This window comes from Globicephala melas, chromosome 8 (genome assembly GCF_963455315.2).
Source record: "Globicephala melas chromosome 8, mGloMel1.2, whole genome shotgun sequence".
Classification (NCBI taxonomy): domain Eukaryota; kingdom Metazoa; phylum Chordata; class Mammalia; order Artiodactyla; family Delphinidae; genus Globicephala; species Globicephala melas.
Window position 1 is genome coordinate 82,113,290 of NC_083321.1, and position 16,521 is coordinate 82,129,810.

At 37.2% G+C, this 16,521-nt stretch overlaps 2 protein-coding genes across 3 annotated transcripts in view; one reads left to right on the forward strand and one right to left on the reverse strand.

Annotated features, from left to right (window-relative positions):
- The window catches only part of KBTBD3 (kelch repeat and BTB domain containing 3), a 58,944-nt gene extending 58,351 nt beyond the window's left edge, over positions 1 to 593 (reverse strand). Inside the window, exon 1 of one of the 2 annotated variants that reach the window (XM_030835959.3) lies at positions 339 to 593. The gene's annotated coding sequence lies outside the window, so the exon portion shown is untranslated. The remainder of the gene's footprint in view (positions 1 to 338) is intronic. The other variant, XM_030835964.3, reaches the window with a different exon arrangement.
- Positions 594 to 626: 33 nt separating this feature from the next.
- AASDHPPT (aminoadipate-semialdehyde dehydrogenase-phosphopantetheinyl transferase) overlaps positions 627 to 16,521 on the forward strand; it is a 31,426-nt gene continuing 15,531 nt past the window's right edge. The window contains exons 1-4 of the mRNA XM_030835981.3: positions 627 to 913; positions 2,897 to 3,122; positions 14,359 to 14,480; positions 15,101 to 15,262. Coding sequence (XP_030691841.1) covers positions 731 to 913; positions 2,897 to 3,122; positions 14,359 to 14,480; positions 15,101 to 15,262 — 693 coding nt within the window. The 5' untranslated portion in view covers positions 627 to 730. The remainder of the gene's footprint in view (positions 914 to 2,896; positions 3,123 to 14,358; positions 14,481 to 15,100; positions 15,263 to 16,521) is intronic.

A 16,521-nucleotide genomic window follows, 5' to 3' on the forward strand; every position in this document is an offset into this window, starting at 1 on the left:
GGTCCGCGCCCTACACTGGAGGCAATGCAGAGTCTTTGCCCCAGCCTTAGAAGGCAGGTTTCAGGGAGGGCTGCTAGGGTTGGAGTGTCTAGATGAGTTTCGGCCTAAGGGGACAGGGGAGGAAGGCAACTCAGGGCCGCGGGAAACACAACTCTTGGGGGCACCATGCAGTCCCCTTCCTGCCACAGAAACCTCTCCCGCCCTGGAACACGAAGGAGCGGCACTGGTAGCCTAAGCCAAGAAAATTCTCTTCTCTGTGGTTAATAGGGGCCGATCCTGGTCCCCAGGAATAAGACGCTACCATCCCACTCCTCTCTCACAGCTCAGAAATCACCCACCTGGAACTGCAGTCTCCGAAGTCTCCACCCCAGTCTCTGCCTCCACAGGCCTGATTGCGATTGGCTTGCACCTCTGTCCCGTTATCTCTTCTCCAAGTGTGAGTGGCGTTCTATACGCTCTTGGCCTTTGTCCCTCCCTTCGCTCGCCTCCGAAGCCCCGCCCCACGTGACGGTCACGCGTTGCCGCAAAGCGCAGAGGAGGGTCTCCACTTCCGCTCCCGGGGGAGGAGGTGGCAGAGTAGGCGGCGTGGAAGTGAGGGCTCTCGGTGAGCAACGTGCAGTTGACGTAGCGCGACGCTCCGCCCCCTCCGCCCGAGCGCCGGGAGGAAGTGGGTGGGGCACTTTTAGCGTCCGCGCCATCAAGCCCGAGGTGGCGGTGAGGTTTTCAGTGTATGGTTTTCCCCGCTAAGCGATTCTGCTTGGTGCCAGCAATGGAGGGCGTGCGCTGGGCCTTTTCCTGTGGCGCTTGGCTGCCGAGCCGAGCCGAATGGCTGCTCGCGGTGCGATCGATCCAGCCCGAGGAGAAGGAGCGCATTGGCCAGTTCGTCTTTGCACGCGACGCTAAGGCAGCTTTGGTACTACAGGTCTTTCGTATTGAGGGCCGAGGAAGCAGATGTTGGGGATGGTGGGCCGGGCTGTAGAGACTCCCCCCTCCCACGCTAGCGTCGGCGCCAGTTTGTGGCCGCCCCAGGGCGAGAGTGGTAGGTGCTGCTGACTCTACCGTGTGTGCGCGCGGCCTGGTCTCCACCGTCTTTGTAGTCTCCTCGGAGGCCTCGTCCGCTGTAAATATTAGCCCCTCCCCCGTTGTAATTGAAAATAGAGATCGTGCTAAACCCTAAAATAGGTGTTGAGAAGGCCTACAAAGTAGTTCTTTTTACCCACAATGTTTTTTTTTCTTATTTTTAAGTTATCAAAATTTATTTTTCCTTGCTTGGGCCCATAGCACATTCTTAGCCTGTTAAGTATCCTACCATTCTCCTGCACGTGATAGGCCCTAAGAAATATTGACAGTTATGATTTACTTTAGCCTTGCACGCCGTGGAACTGGAAGAGTCCAGCCTCCTTTTACCAGGGAAACTTAAGTCAAGGAAGGATGCAGTCCTAGGCATACCTTTCTGACTAAATAGTTTGGGAAACAGTACTTTAGATATAATTGTTTATTTTACTTACGTATTTTTAGCAACAAATGGAAACGGGTTTCAAAACAACTTCTGTGTATATAGCGCAGTTTGAAACAGCTTCTAATTACCATCAAAGACTGTTACCTTGAAAATGTTCCTCTGTCAAAGCACTTTTTCTTTTGAAATGTGGGCTGATTGATTTTTGAAGGCATATTGGTGAATATTTTTATACTTTCTGTAATTTGTAAGAAATTGTCAAATTCAAACTCGTGCAGTATTTAAAAGTCATTGTTTAGAACTGAAGGGAAAAAAACTTGGAAGATTTTTCAAAATATTATATGCCTTGTTATACCCTTAGGTATTTTTGTGTGATTTTAGTCATTTCTTTTTTAAAATATACATATATTTTTAAAATTTATTTAATTTATTTCTTTTTGGCCGCGTTGGGTCTTCGTTGCTGCACACGGGCTTTCTCTAGTTGCGGCGGGGGGTGGGGTGGGGGGGCTACTCTTCATTGCCGTGTGCGGGCTTCTCATTGCAGTGGCTTCTGTTGGTGCAGAGCACAGGCTCTAGGTGCGCGGGCTTCAGTAGTTGTGGCACGTGGGTTCAGTAGTAGTGGCTCGTGGGCTCTAGAGCGCTGGCTCAGTATTTGTGGCACACAGGCTTAAGTTACTCTGTGGCATGTGGGATCTTCCCAGACCAGGGCTCGAACCCGTGTCCTCTGCGTTGGCAGGTAGATTCTCAACCACTGTGCCACCAGGGAAGCCCCATTTCTTTCTTAATAATTAATGGAGGGAGAGAGTGGATGGGGTATATGTGAAAAAAGATAGGTCATGCATTGCTAATTGTTGAGCCCAGTGATAAGTATATATGATCTAGAAATACATGCACATATGCACAGAGATGTAAGTACAACAAGGTTGCTCAATGGGGAATTTTTTTTATAATAGTAAAACTAGAGCCAGCCTAAAATATCCAACAATAGGGGATAGTCAAGTTGTGGTACCTTGATAGTATGAAATGCACAGGCCAGATGGTTATATACAAACATAAAATAATCCCCAACACTTAGAAATTTAAAAGATTATACATGGTAGAATAGTACATATAGTAGGATTTCATATAAATGGATAGATAGTAAAAGCAAATGAACATATTTTGGGTACTTAGAGAAAAGACTGAAGGGATGAATACTTGATAACATTGGTTGGTTACTTGTTAAGGGGAGGGAGGGAATTGCTAAAGAGGGACTTTAAGTTGTCTGTCTTCATAAGCATTTCTTAAATCTTAAAGCAGGTATTTAATACTTAGGTACTTTTTAAAAGCTTTAAGAAATGAATATTTTAGAAACCACAAAAATAGACTTTGTATGTTATAGGCAGTGTTACCTAAATCTTTAGTACAGACATCAATACTTAACAAATGTTTTATTAACAGGCTGGTCGTCTGATGATGAGGAAATTAGTTGCAGAGAAATTGAATATACCTTGGAATAATATTCGTTTGCAAAGAACTGCAAAAGGAAAACCAATCCTTGCGAAAGACTCATTGAATCCTTACCCCAATTTCAACTTTAACATCTCTCATCAAGGAGACTATGCTGTACTTGCTGCGGAGTCTGAGCTACAAGTTGGAATTGATATAATGAAGACTAGTTTTCCAGGTAATGTTGCATTTTTGTAGTACAAGAGTTATTAAGTGTCTTCTCTTAGTTCTTACCTGTTGAATAATATCAGACAAGGAGATGTAGATATTTAAGTTTAGGAAAAATGTGCTCGTACTCAAGGGTAGTATATCTGAGAGAGCAGGGTATTGTCGACTGAAAAAAATGCACAACCCAAAACTTGAGAATTATTCTGCAGACTTTCTGAGGACTCAAGTCCGGGAAGCAGCCTCTCAAATAGCTCTGAGAGACTGCTCCAAAGAGATAAGGGAGGAACCAGGATATATAGGAGTTTTTTGCAACAAAAACCCGGTAGTCAGAACATAAAAAGATTACTGTTAATTAAAGAAAACCAAACATTTCATTAATGAATTTAGCACTTTTCTATGTATGGGAAGATGCAAGAGTTTGGGCTTACTGAAATTATTCCTTTGATATGCACCTTAACTGTCTAGGGCCAGTATCCTGCTTTTCTCCATCCTGAATCCCCTCAGGGTGCACAGTTGGGGGTGGCTGTTGGCTTGAGGGCCCCAACATCCTTTGTTTACTATATATTTTCTTGAATGTTAACAGACTTCTACATAAAAGATAGATTCTTCGTTACTGGGGATTCGTATAATACTTTGCCTAGAGGCAAAGTGAAAACAAAGGTTTTCTTTTTGAATTATACCTCAGCTTGTTAAGTAAGACTAAATTTGAAACTATTCTCAAAGACTGTTAAATTTTCTAAAGAACAGTTTTTCCATAGCTCAATATTTTTTATTTAAGTAGTAGATGTTCAATCAAATTGAACTCAACAGGGAGTCAATTTTGAGTATCATTCTATTAAAAAAATAGTAATTATATGTATTGTAAGAACTTGGTTTCATTTAAGTCTTTCCCAGAATTAACCAATTAGTTGTTGGTTTGTTTAAAAAAGAATAATCTCAGTGGTAAAGTATATTGTAGTCCTTAAGTAGAGATAACATGTATTTGTACTGTATCTAAATATAGCTCTTTGTAGCACATTTATATAAATGGAAATGAAGAGCAAGCAATTATTAAAATATTTTAAGTTGTTTATATTTTGCCTTAGAAATTTGTAATTGGTGGCTGTAGGAACTGCTAACATTTATTGTGGTGTTGACTATACCTAGGTAATTTTACTAGAACACAAGTTCTCTCAACTACTCTATAACTTTCATCATCACTAACATTAGTGTGCACTTACTGTGTGCCATGGCATTTTCCTAAGTGCCTTACGTATATTATGGGGTGGGTGGGACACAGCATACTATCATTTTTATCAGAAGATAAGTAACAGGATAAGAAGAAAGCTGTTAAAATAAGAGAACCAACATTTTCCTAATTTCATAGTGCAGTTCCCTAATCTCCACACTGTGTCTACCACAGGATCTTTGCTTATGTTTCCCTTGGACTGGAATATTTGTAATAACTTTACCCCCACCCCCATTTCTGCATAGGTAAATTATTTACTGGTTAGCTTTCACTTTAGTCTTACTTTAGGGAAGCCTTTGTGGACCTTCAATCTAAGCCAGGTTCTTTTGTTCTAGGCTCTCATAAAGTATATTTCCTTCATTCCAATAATATATTTCATTTTATAATTATTTTTCAGGATGTTGATTTTCTTCCCACTGGTCCTTACAAGCTGTATGAGAGCAGGAACTATGTTAGCTACTTCTGATAGTAGCTATATCTGCTATCACGTCTGGCACCCTACCTAGTTCAAAATAATGTGCAATAAATATTTGTCAAATGAATGAATAAGCACTTTGTGCTGCAGTAGTTAGGCCTCAGGGTATTGCTGTGAATCTCCTCTCTCATCTTTATTGTCAGTGTCTTTGCTTTGAATTTTCCCACCAACAGCTTTTTCTCTGACCTGCTCATAAATCTATTAAACCTCTATTCTTAACTTTGTTCAGAAGGAGGCTATACTAATGATAGCAGGGGTTCTTGACCCTGGATAAGCATCAAGTCATTTTTTTTTTAACCTCCTGAAATTGTTTGCTACATTTTGTATGCACAGGTACATTTTTCTGAGAGAGGATCTGGTTTTTTGCAGGGTCATAGAAGGCTTATTGTGAACCTTATCAACGAACCACTGTTACAGAGGATTCAGAGTGAGCATGCAAATGAGCCCATAAACTTCATAGCTTTCTGTGGTCCTTATGTGACCTTTCCCTAAAAATCAGAAATTATTGGAGAGACCATTGCTCCTTAGAATGCAGTCAGTACAATTACACAGTAATGGTTGGCTCATCAGGTTGATATCTGCTTAGAAATAATGCCTGTGAGACACAGATTTAATTACAGTTGGCTTAATGGGCAATGTTGGCTTATGGTCAATACCAGATAAACAAGTAAGTACTAATTGAAACTTAATAAATGATAGGAAGGTAATTGAGCAAAAAGTGAAGATTCTGTTAATTATATTTTATTAGACTTTTTTTATCCACCATCTTTTTTCATTGCTCTTGTTTGACTAATCACAGTATCCAGGCCTTTTCCTATTTGGCTCTTTCATTGCCAAAAAGCTATTGATATATCCAGTAATGCATTGGGGAAGAGCTGTTTTCCAGTTGCCATTAGTATTGTTACTGTGTCACTAGTGTCTGAAAGATTAATGGACACAGCATCATTTCTCAGGAAAGTAGACACTGGTTTACTTCACTGGCGATTCATTTGAAATGCTCTGCTTATCAGAGTAAGTGAGGAAATTGAGCAGGGAAGGTTTCCAAGAGTTGCTAAATGGTGGAGGGTAAAACAGTATAGGAGCAAGGGAAGTATTGTACTTTGTTTCGGGCATTGTTATTAGATTATCAACTCTCAAGATGGAGTTAGACTTTGGGGACATCGTGAGTATATTGTAAGACTCAGTTCTATTACTCCCATTTTGTCTGCAGGTCAACATCATGTAGGAACTTGTGGAGTCTTTCCTTATCACATTAGACATTTCTGCTAGGTGCAGATCATTTCCCGCCATCTCCCAGTTCTCCCATTGCTGCTATGGCAGGGCAGGAGAGAATATATTGATGGATGTAAGAAGTTTTGGGTTTCTCCCTTCTAGCCAGATGCTAGAAGGACCCTATTGTAACCACCACGTTATTCTCTACTTAATGGAGAGAGGAAACTTATACAGAAGTAACTGGTGCATACTTGGCACTCAGTAAATAATTGTTTAATGGATATCCAGAGAAGAGGGATTATAAGATATTGGGGGCCCTAGTATAGATAAATTGCCAGTGCAATACAATCCCAACCCTGTGGTCAGGAGTGGGGTGAGGTGTTTTGTGGGTCATCTTTATAATTTGCTGTACCCAATTGAGAAATATTGGTTGTTTTTCCTTCATTTTCTAATTTTTATCTACCACTAAAGGCTTTTGCAGTTAGAAGTATAAAAGTAAGGATTGTATAAAGTATAAAAGTATGAATTGTTCAGTTTGGTTCCCATGTTTACAAGGCAAGATAAGAGATACAGTATAAAAATTATTAAAATTTGGGAAAAGACTGAAAATATTTTTCCCCACAGGTTTATACTTTCAAGTTCACATTTTTGTTATAAACTTTGCTGGATATTAATTGGCAGGACAAAATGACTCAATATTTTGAGATTTAATACTAATTTAATAACTTTGAAATGACTGTATCATAGAACTACTCCTCTTGAACAGTTGTTATGTAAATTACGTACAGTAAGTATAAAGTAAGTGGTGATATTATATGGTAGCTATGGTAGAGCCTATTTGTTGTCTCTTTCCACCATACTATTTATAGCACTATTTTAATAGCTTCCTGTTTGGTTCCCCCTCTTCACTTCTGTTCTCTCTCAGTACATTCTTGGTACAGAGTTAGAGTGGTCTTTAAAAATTTCCTTAAAGCAATTTTCTTAAAACTTTTAGGTTGGTTCATAATAAAATTCAGTCCCTTTAACATGATTTTATCGTCTTATTCTCATTTATCTCTCCATTTGCATTTTTAGCTGCTCTCTGCTCACTATTTTCTGTCCATACTCATCTTTTATTACCTTGAATGTAGTAGACTTTTTCCTGTTCAGGTCATTTCAGAAAAGCTGATCGCTCTGCCTGTTCTTCTCCCCACTCTTTCGTGAGTACCTTAGACATGAAGGATGAGAAGTAGCCAGTACCAGTACCTCCTCAGAAAGGACTTTCCTGACCACCTGATCTTGTTTTCCTTCATGGCCTTTCTCATTTGTAATTATAACTTAGCTATTTGATTATTATCTGTTCTCCTTCATTAAATAAGTTCAGGAGCTATGCTTGTTTTGTTTTTGCCACAGTATACCTAGTACTTAGCAGCATGTCTAGCACATAGCAGGTGCTCAGTAAATATTTATTGAATGTACAAATAATAGGAGTTCTCAGTTTCACACAAAATATTCCTAAAATTTGTTGAAAAATTAAAAAGTGGTTATGCAACTACAGTGAAAAATGATATTCATATCAGATTCTAGTTGGAATATAAACTGTTCTCATCAGTGAGTTGTGATTTAAAATAGTTCTTCCTTCGAGTCTTCTTCCTCACCCTGCATTTATCTCCCTAGCTTCTTCTCTCCTGCATTTGCATCCATCAGATTCGGTTTCCAACTTTGTTGCTGCTACAGTCTATAGTGTCCAACTTAAAATTTTTCAACTTTATGATGGTTTAAAAGCAATTCAGTAGAAGCCATACTTTGAATTTTGAATTTTGACATTTTCCTGTGCTAGCCATATGCCATTCCATACTCATAATGCTGGGCAGCAGCAGTGAGCCATAGCTCCCAGTCAGCCACACAATCACGAGGGTAAAACAACTAGTACAACCATTCTGTTTTTCACTTTCAGTACAGTATTCAGTACATTTCATGAGGTATTCAACACTTTATTATAAAATAGTCTTTGTGTTAGATGATTTTGCCCACCTGTAGGCTAATGTAAGTGCTCTGAGCACATTTAAAGTAAGCTAGCCTAAGCTGTGATGTTCCATAGGTTAGGGGTATTAAATGCATTTTTGACCTAAACTATTTTCAACTGAGTAATGCGTTTATCGGGACGTAACCTTATCGTAAGTCAAGGAAGATCTGTATTCCACTATTGTTTGTGATCTACATTCTTTTTGGATCTGCATTTTGCAGGATGTGCAAACTGTTGTTTTTTGTTTTTTGTTTTTTTTTAACTTGGAGATTTACAGCCAGCAAGCAGCTTAAATAAGTCACACTTCTCTTTGTGCTCTGAACTTGCTGGAAAACCAGGTCTTTACTGGCAGGTAGTTTTCCCCCTTTCCAAGTTACAGGATGGGTCTTTTCCACTGTGCAGAGGATTTGAGTGGGATCACAACATAGAACTAGTATTTATTGAACAACTTCTCTGTGTTAAATGCCTTCTATGCATTATCTTATTTCACCCTCTTAAGCCTAAGTTATAAGTTATTGTTATTTTATGGAGTATGTTAAGACATTTGCCCAAGGCAACCAAGCTGAAAAGTAGCATATCATGGATTTGAACCCATACCTCAAAGCCTATATTTTTAGACACTGCATTCTATAATATATGACCTCTCAATACTAGATTTTATTGATACCTGTTTAAGGATTTGCAAGTACAAAATCTGAAAAATTCCATGGAACTGGGTTAAATGAATTTAAAGTTTTTGTGAAGGAACTGATATCTAAGAAGAGTATACAAAGTTTAGTGAGAGGGAACTTGCCTTAACAATTTTTTATATTAGGCATTGTAAACAAAAGAGTGTGGTGTTAGCAAAAGAATAGACAGCTAGGAGGGTTAAAGGTTAGTGCCCAGTATTTATACATAATATTTCAATTCAGCGGTTAAAGATTATTTATTAAATGGTGCATTACACTAATCACTAGGGTAGCTTGTTAGCTACTTGAATTTGCTCTTCTGTGAACTACTTATTAATCTTTTCTAATCCATGTATAAAAGCTCTTTATGTATTATGGATATTGACACTTCATTGACCAAATCTGTTACAACTATTTTCCCACTCTATTATTTGTTTATCTTTTGAATTTGGTTGTATTTTTTGCCATATGAATTTTGTCTTTTATTTAATTAATATATCTAACTTTTCCTTGATAAATTCTGAACTCTGTCTCATTTAAAAAAAAAATAAGTTGGTAAAAGATTTACTCCAACTGTAGGTTATAGAGTCTCCTAGATTTTGTTCTAAAATTGCACTTTTTTTTTTTTTAACATTTAAATCTTTAATTCCCCTAAAACTTGTGTGTATATGTTTTACATACTGATGGCTCAACAGTCATACCACCACTAGCATTGGCTAGATTGGGAATAAACATGTAAAGTGCCTGGAATTATTAAGTACTTAATAAGTAAATGTTAGCTCTAAGGTGGTTGTGATAGTTATTACTGTTATATGTATAGAATGGTGTTTCTGAAATGGTGGCCAGGATATTAAAATCAGCCAGGATGCCTGTTAAAAATGCAGGTTCCTTGAAAAAAATGCAGGTTCATTGAAACCCTCCCAGACCTCTTCAACTAGAATTTCTTAGATACAACCAAGGATTCTATATTCAGACAATTTCTCAGGTGATTGTTAGACCTATTAGCGTTTGGGAAACACTATATTAGATGTAATTTATAGAGCCAACAAAAAGAAAGATTGTAACCCATCAACTTTTTTTTTCATGAGTAAAATTGTCTGAAAGCCATTAGATCCTTGTTACACAGTGTACAACAGAATTAATTAGAATTAAATTTTAATAACAATTACTAGAACACAATAGAATTGTATATTTGGCCAGATTTCTGAAAGAAGGATGCCTTTTAAACTTACAAAGATAAGAAGAACGGGCAAAGTTAGCATATGTAATTGATTTTATATTAAATCTCTTCTCGCAAACTGGGGCAAATAAGACAGACAGAGGTTAATATTGTTAATATTTAAAATACTTGTAAGTATTGATAGAAAAGTCACTTAAGACTTACCTAATGGGCACAGTGGTTAAAAATCCGCCTGCCAATGCAGGGGACATGGGTTCGAGCCCTGGTCCAGGAAGATCCCACATGCCACGGAGCAACTAAGCCCGTGTGCCACAACTACCGAGCCTGTGCTCTAGAGCCCACATGCCACAACTACTGAAGCCCGTGCTCCGCAACAAGAGAAGCCACTGCAATGAGAAGCCCGCGCACATCAACTAGAGAAAGCCGGCACGTAGCAACAAAGACCCAACACAGCCAAAAATAAATAATAAATTAATTTTTAAAAAATACATTAGGGCTTCCCTGGTGGCGCAGTGGTTGAGAGTCCGCCTGCCGATGCAGGGGACACGGGTTCGTGCCCCGGTCCGGGAAGATCCCACATGCCGCGGAGTGGCTGGGCCCGTGAGCCAAGGCTGCCGAGCCTGCGCGTCCGGAGCCTGTGCTCAGCAACGGGAGAAGCCACAACAGTGAGAGGCCCACGTACCGCAAAAAAAAAAAAAAAAAAAATACATTAAAAAAAGAAAGACTTACGTAATGAATGGACAAAGACTTGATAAAACATTTCACAAAAGAGGATATATATATAAAACAACTACCACAATAGCCTTAGAGCTAACATTTATTTGGTACTTAATAGCTCCAGGCCCTTTATATGTTTATTTCTTAAACTATCCAGCTCTTTTTCCCTATTTTATAGCTTAAGAAACAGCCATAGTGAAGTTAAATAAATAATAGTAAAGAAGTGTTAGAGCCAGGATTTGAACATTTGACTCCAGGGGTATAACACTAAAGCTAAGAGTATATGAGTGTGTCTGTATAAATGAATTAAATTGTGTGCATGAATGTATTAGTTTCCTAGGGCTCCTAACAAAGTACCAAAAACTTGGTGTCTTAAAAAAACAGAAATTTATTCTCTGACAGTTCTGAAGGCCAGAAGTCAAAGTGTTGACAGGGCCATGTTACCTCTGTAGATTCCAGGAAAGAATTCTTTGCTTCTTCCTAGTGTCCTGGCAATCTTTGGCATTCCTTGAGTTGTAGCTATATCAGTTTACTTTCTACCTTCATTGTTATGTTGCCTTTTTCCCTGTATTCTCTCTTCGTGTCTAAATGTTTCTCCTTATAAGGACACCAGTCATTGGATATAGGACCCACCTTAATCCATCCTAATTTGATTGCACCTGCAAAGACTGTATTTCCAAATAAGGTCACATTTTTAGTTTCTGTGTGGGCATGAGTTTTGGAAGACATGGACCCTCACAGTTCAAACCCGCCTTGTTCAAGGCTCAACTCTATAAATTATTTTGTTGTAGGTTACTACTCTGTTTAATAAACTTTCTAGTTGCTCTGTGACCTTGGTTAGTTGATCATTGCAGAACACTTAGTTAATATCTAGTGCTGCTTTCCCTAAAGATTAAGCTATAAGATGAGGGATCTGGCTTTTCTAAACCTGGTTAGTGGTTCTATGTAAGTTTCTCAGTTATTTTATCTTTATCTTTTTTTAACTTAAGTTCTTATATGTCTATTAAATCAAATATTGTAATAGACATGAATATGTGTTGGTATTATTAGGAGGCTTTGCCAACTTATGTGTCTAATAATTGTGCTGTCTCAGCTAGTTTGAGGGGCAAACGTACTATTCTGGTATTTCCTACTGATTTTTTTTTAATTCCAATTTCCTAGATAAACTAAGTCCTTAACAGAGTACTCATTCACTGTGTATTTTCACCATAATGCCACAATGTGGCGCTGTTGTCTTTGGCTGAATATTTACAAAGTCATCTTTTTCTGTTGCTGTCAATCTCTTATTTTGTGGGATATGATGCTCTCAAAAGTATATGAAAACGCACTCATATCGGATATTTTTAAGCTGTACATGATCAGTTATGATTCTTTTCCAGTGGTTGTGCTAGATTGCTTTTTATGTTAAATGAGTTTTTTTTAATTAGTGTGAATATTTAAATTTTTTCTTCGATTGCCCCATCATATTTATGTAAAAATCAGGGGGTTTCTTGAAGGTTATGGAATTATAACTTGAAGAAACCAACAAACATAATGACACTATAGATGACAACAGGCATATCTTTTTAAATTTTAGGCTTTTTGGATAGTATTCTGTTAAAACTACAATTCCACTCAAAATATATAATGCTGTCTTCCAAAATCCAAGGTAGCTGTTCTTCTCATTGTTCTTATTTACACTATTTGTACCCGAATCTATTCAAGAGGAAACAGTTTACAATTTATGTAGGTATAGTGCTCCCAGTGTTTAAAATCTCCAGATTTACTTTTATAACTTTTGCAAGCTTGCTTTCTTTACTTTCTTTAGTGTTTTATCTGTCAAGCCAGTATGTACTAGTGATGCATTGCATTTTAATAAGACAGTCTTTATTTAAGGGGCTTGAGGAATAAGCACCAGACTATCAAAGGGGGTTCATAGACCCAAAAGGGTAAGAATCTCCTGCCCTGCCCTGGAACTCCTAAGGTCCCAGTTTAATATTTCAGTGCTATTGCGTGAAATGACTTTACAGCTTTGCAGGGCTTTTAGGAAATAATAGCCTTTTAACATTAATATGAACAGATACAAACAATAAGCATTAGTTGATTAATAAAAATGGATTGTAAAGTTATCTTTCTTACGAATAGTAGAGGACTAAAGAGTAGACAGATTAATTAAATGAGTCTGTTGAACTTGAAAACAAACAAGGAAGTGAAGAAGTGAAGTGAAGAACCACATATCACTGGAATGTCATTAGAAATATTTCCTAGGTAAACAAGAGGAGACTGTTTTGACCATTTTGAAGTAGGGATGGTGGGGGAATTGTAGACGATTTTGTGGGAGAGCTCGTTTTTAATATTTTCTACCCTTGAGGTAACTATGGAAAAGGTACTTGGTTACTGTAGGAGAAACTTTAAACTCTCTATGAACATAAGGACCCATGTCTGTTTTGATTATCATGATATTCCTGGCATCGAGCACTTGGGTATTTTTAGAGTGAATGATATAGTTGTCGTTCTAAATGTTGAATCCTCATGGGGTTAGTTAGTTGTTAAATGCCAGTAAAGCATTAAGTAGGGGAATTGACATATTTCTTCTTTCCAGACATGCTATGGTTGCAGCCAGTTGGGAATGTCAGATTTTGGAGTTGAGTATTTTAGAAATGGGAGTTGCGGAGTAGACAAGCTATGTTAACAGAATCTGCAGAGGGACTACTTTCAAGAGGCTTACTGGAAGTAATGCAATCATGAACTAAGGATACAGGGCAATAGAGCATTTAGGAGTAATTTACCACATAATAGTTAATGTACATTTATTCATATAGTAAACATTTGTGATTCACCTACCTTGTTGCCAGACTTTCTGATTGACCAATTAGGCTGTAATTGTGTGAGGCTAAGAACCATGACTGATTTGTTTTTAACCATTAGGTCAATTCATATTGGTATAGTATTTGTACACATTCTACATACTTGTACAATAAGTAAGTGAATGATGATAGAAGGTTTCTGTTTAGTAGTAAAGATAGACAAACACATAATTATAATATTTTGAAAAAATATATGAAAGACATACCATATATTTTAATTTGTGTCTTAGTTCTGGGAGTCAGATCCTTTGAGTTCTATTCATTTTTAGGATGCTATGTAAAATTTTATTGTCTATGGAACAGTGGAGCTAAGGATATACTTGAGATTTTTTAAAAAATGAGCCAATAGAACAGAAATTAAAATCTGTTTTTGTTTGGAAAAGTCATATTAGAAAACATGTTTAAAAACAGTTATTGTGAAGGAAGTAAGTGTATATTAACTTTCCAGTCATGTTAATAACTTAGGATAAAAGAACACTCCTTAGCTTTCTACCAGTTCCCCCAAAATTATAGTAAAGAAATTGTTCCCTGATTTTCCTGTGAAATGGCAAAGCAAAATTTTAAACCCCAGCATACTATTGCTCTATTTTAAGAGTACTTGTTTTGGATTTCTGATATTCTCTCATATATAGGAAATTTCCCCTAGTTATTTAAGATTTATAATAGCTTGGCTGCTAAATTTTATCAAATTTTTGGTGAGCATCTATATAGAACCATATGTTTTTTTCTCCTTAATTATTTAATAATTCACAGAATTTCACTGTTCTATTAAGCTACCCTTCTCTCAGCTTATTTTGATTTGCTGATATTTTGTTTAGGGTTATTGTGACTGTATTCAAAAGTAAAGTTGGACTATAGTTTTCTTTTATGCGCTGTCTAATAATTTTGGTAATTCTCTGTTTCCTCAATTGACAGGTCGTGGTTCAATTCCAGAATTTTTTCATATTATGAAAAGAAAGTTTACCAACAAAGAATGGGAAACAATCAGAAGCTTTAAGGATGAATGGACTCAGCTGGATATGTTTTATAGGAATTGGGTATAATTTCTTTCTAGTTTTGAGAGTAAGCCCCTGTGTTGATTCCATTATCTTTGCTAAAAACAGGAGCAAAAGTCCTGTGGTAAACCTGTAGTTCATACAGTGTTTGAAGTAAATAAGTCATTACTTGGGAACTTCATGATTTTTATGTACACATTATTATATTCTAATGACATTTAAGAAAATTTAACATATATTTAATGCTCAACTAGAAGATACTCTTAAAGCTAAAAACAAGACAGTTTATCAGTATTTATAAATAAGGTTTTCTGTCTTAAAGGATCTCGTACACATGAGACCTTATTTAACATATAATATTTATTATGTGCCAGAAAACATTATTGTAAGCCCTTCATAAGTTAGTTAATTATCATAACAACCCCACTAGTAAGGTACTACTATTATTACATGTTATACATGAGGGAATGGAGGCAAAGGGAGCTTAAATGATTTGTCTTAAGTTCTCACAACTGGTTTGTTTCCATGCTACTATAAGGGTAAAAATAAATAGCTTATAGCTGTAAAGTAGTAAAGAATTAAAAATCCATATGTTTTGGGGACAGTAGATTTTATGAACAATTTACTAAAGCTCTAAGAGAAAATGTCTGTCTGTATCTTAGGCACTGAAAGAAAGCTTCATAAAAGCAATAGGTGTTGGATTAGGATTTGAATTGCAGCGGCTTGAATTTGATATATCCCCATTAAACCTGGATATAGGCCAAGTTTATAAAGAAACACGTTTGTTTCTGGATGGGGAAGAAGAAAAAGAATGGGCATTTGAGGTAAGAGATTTATCAGAATTGCTATAACTATAAGCATTTTCTTATTTTGTGCATATGAGCATACGCTTAACTTGGGGAGGCTAGTCGTTGAAACTAGACACATTTGGAATCCAGTCTTTGTGCTCTGAAGGTAAAGTCAGGGATACTCTGAGCACAATAACATTTAAGCTGATACTTGAAAGATAAGTCATATTGCATTAAGTAAAAGAGAAGGGAAAAGAGGCCCTGGAATAAAACAGCTTTGTGTGTATGAACAACTAAAGGATGCCATTTTGCCAGTGTACTGTGTTGAGGGGATTTGAGAGAGATGCTATGTTAGGCTGATGATATCATGTAGGGCATTATGGGTTGGTTAATATTTTGGTCTCTTTCTTTATTTGGTTTTTGTCACTAGGAATTCTTGGTTGCTAGTGAGAAAAACCTAACACAAATTCATTTTAGCCAAAAAGACATTATTGTAGGTTACTAGAGTAATTCATATAACCAGGTTTCAGAATTGGCTAGAATTAGGGACTGGAAAACTCAGAACTCATTTTATCTTTTACTTTTGCCTTCCTGGCTTTAGTTTTCTCCCACCCACATTTCTCATTCTGTACACCAGCTTTCTTAACTTTATCTGGTCTGTGTGGCAGGAAACATGACTGCCTACCACTCTTATGTGTAACAGTTTGTAGTTTAAAAACCCTAAGAGATTGGTGAACTCCCTTTCTGTTCAAGCCCTATAAGCCCTGGAGAAAGGCTTAGGTTGGGTGTTAGGTGCTTATCTCTTGACCAATCATTGTAGCCAACGAAGTGTGTTACAACTTGTATCAAGTGTCCAGAGCCCAGCAAATGGATTGTATTATAATATGGTTGTTCCCATAGTCATCAGAATTGTGTACAGAGAAAGTCAGTATCCAGAATAAAGAATTCATGATGAATGGATAAAATAGAAGGTGTTTACTAATTTTCTCAAGGGAATTTAACAAGGTTTAAATAGAGAGTGGTAAGATCAGAATTGTATTTTAAAACCATGTTCCGTCTATGATGGTATATGGAGGTTAAGGAAGTGAGGTGATAAAGATGTTATGATCAATTCTGTGACTTATATGACCATCTGTTGAGATACTGAATACTAGAGAACAAGTGGGATTTAAGTTTGAGATACCATAAAAACATCTAAGTGAAGTTGTCAAGCAGGCGAATAGAATGAAAGGCTGGGCTAAAGGGAAAAAATCATAATCATTAACACGTGGATGGTAGTTGAAGCCATGGGATTT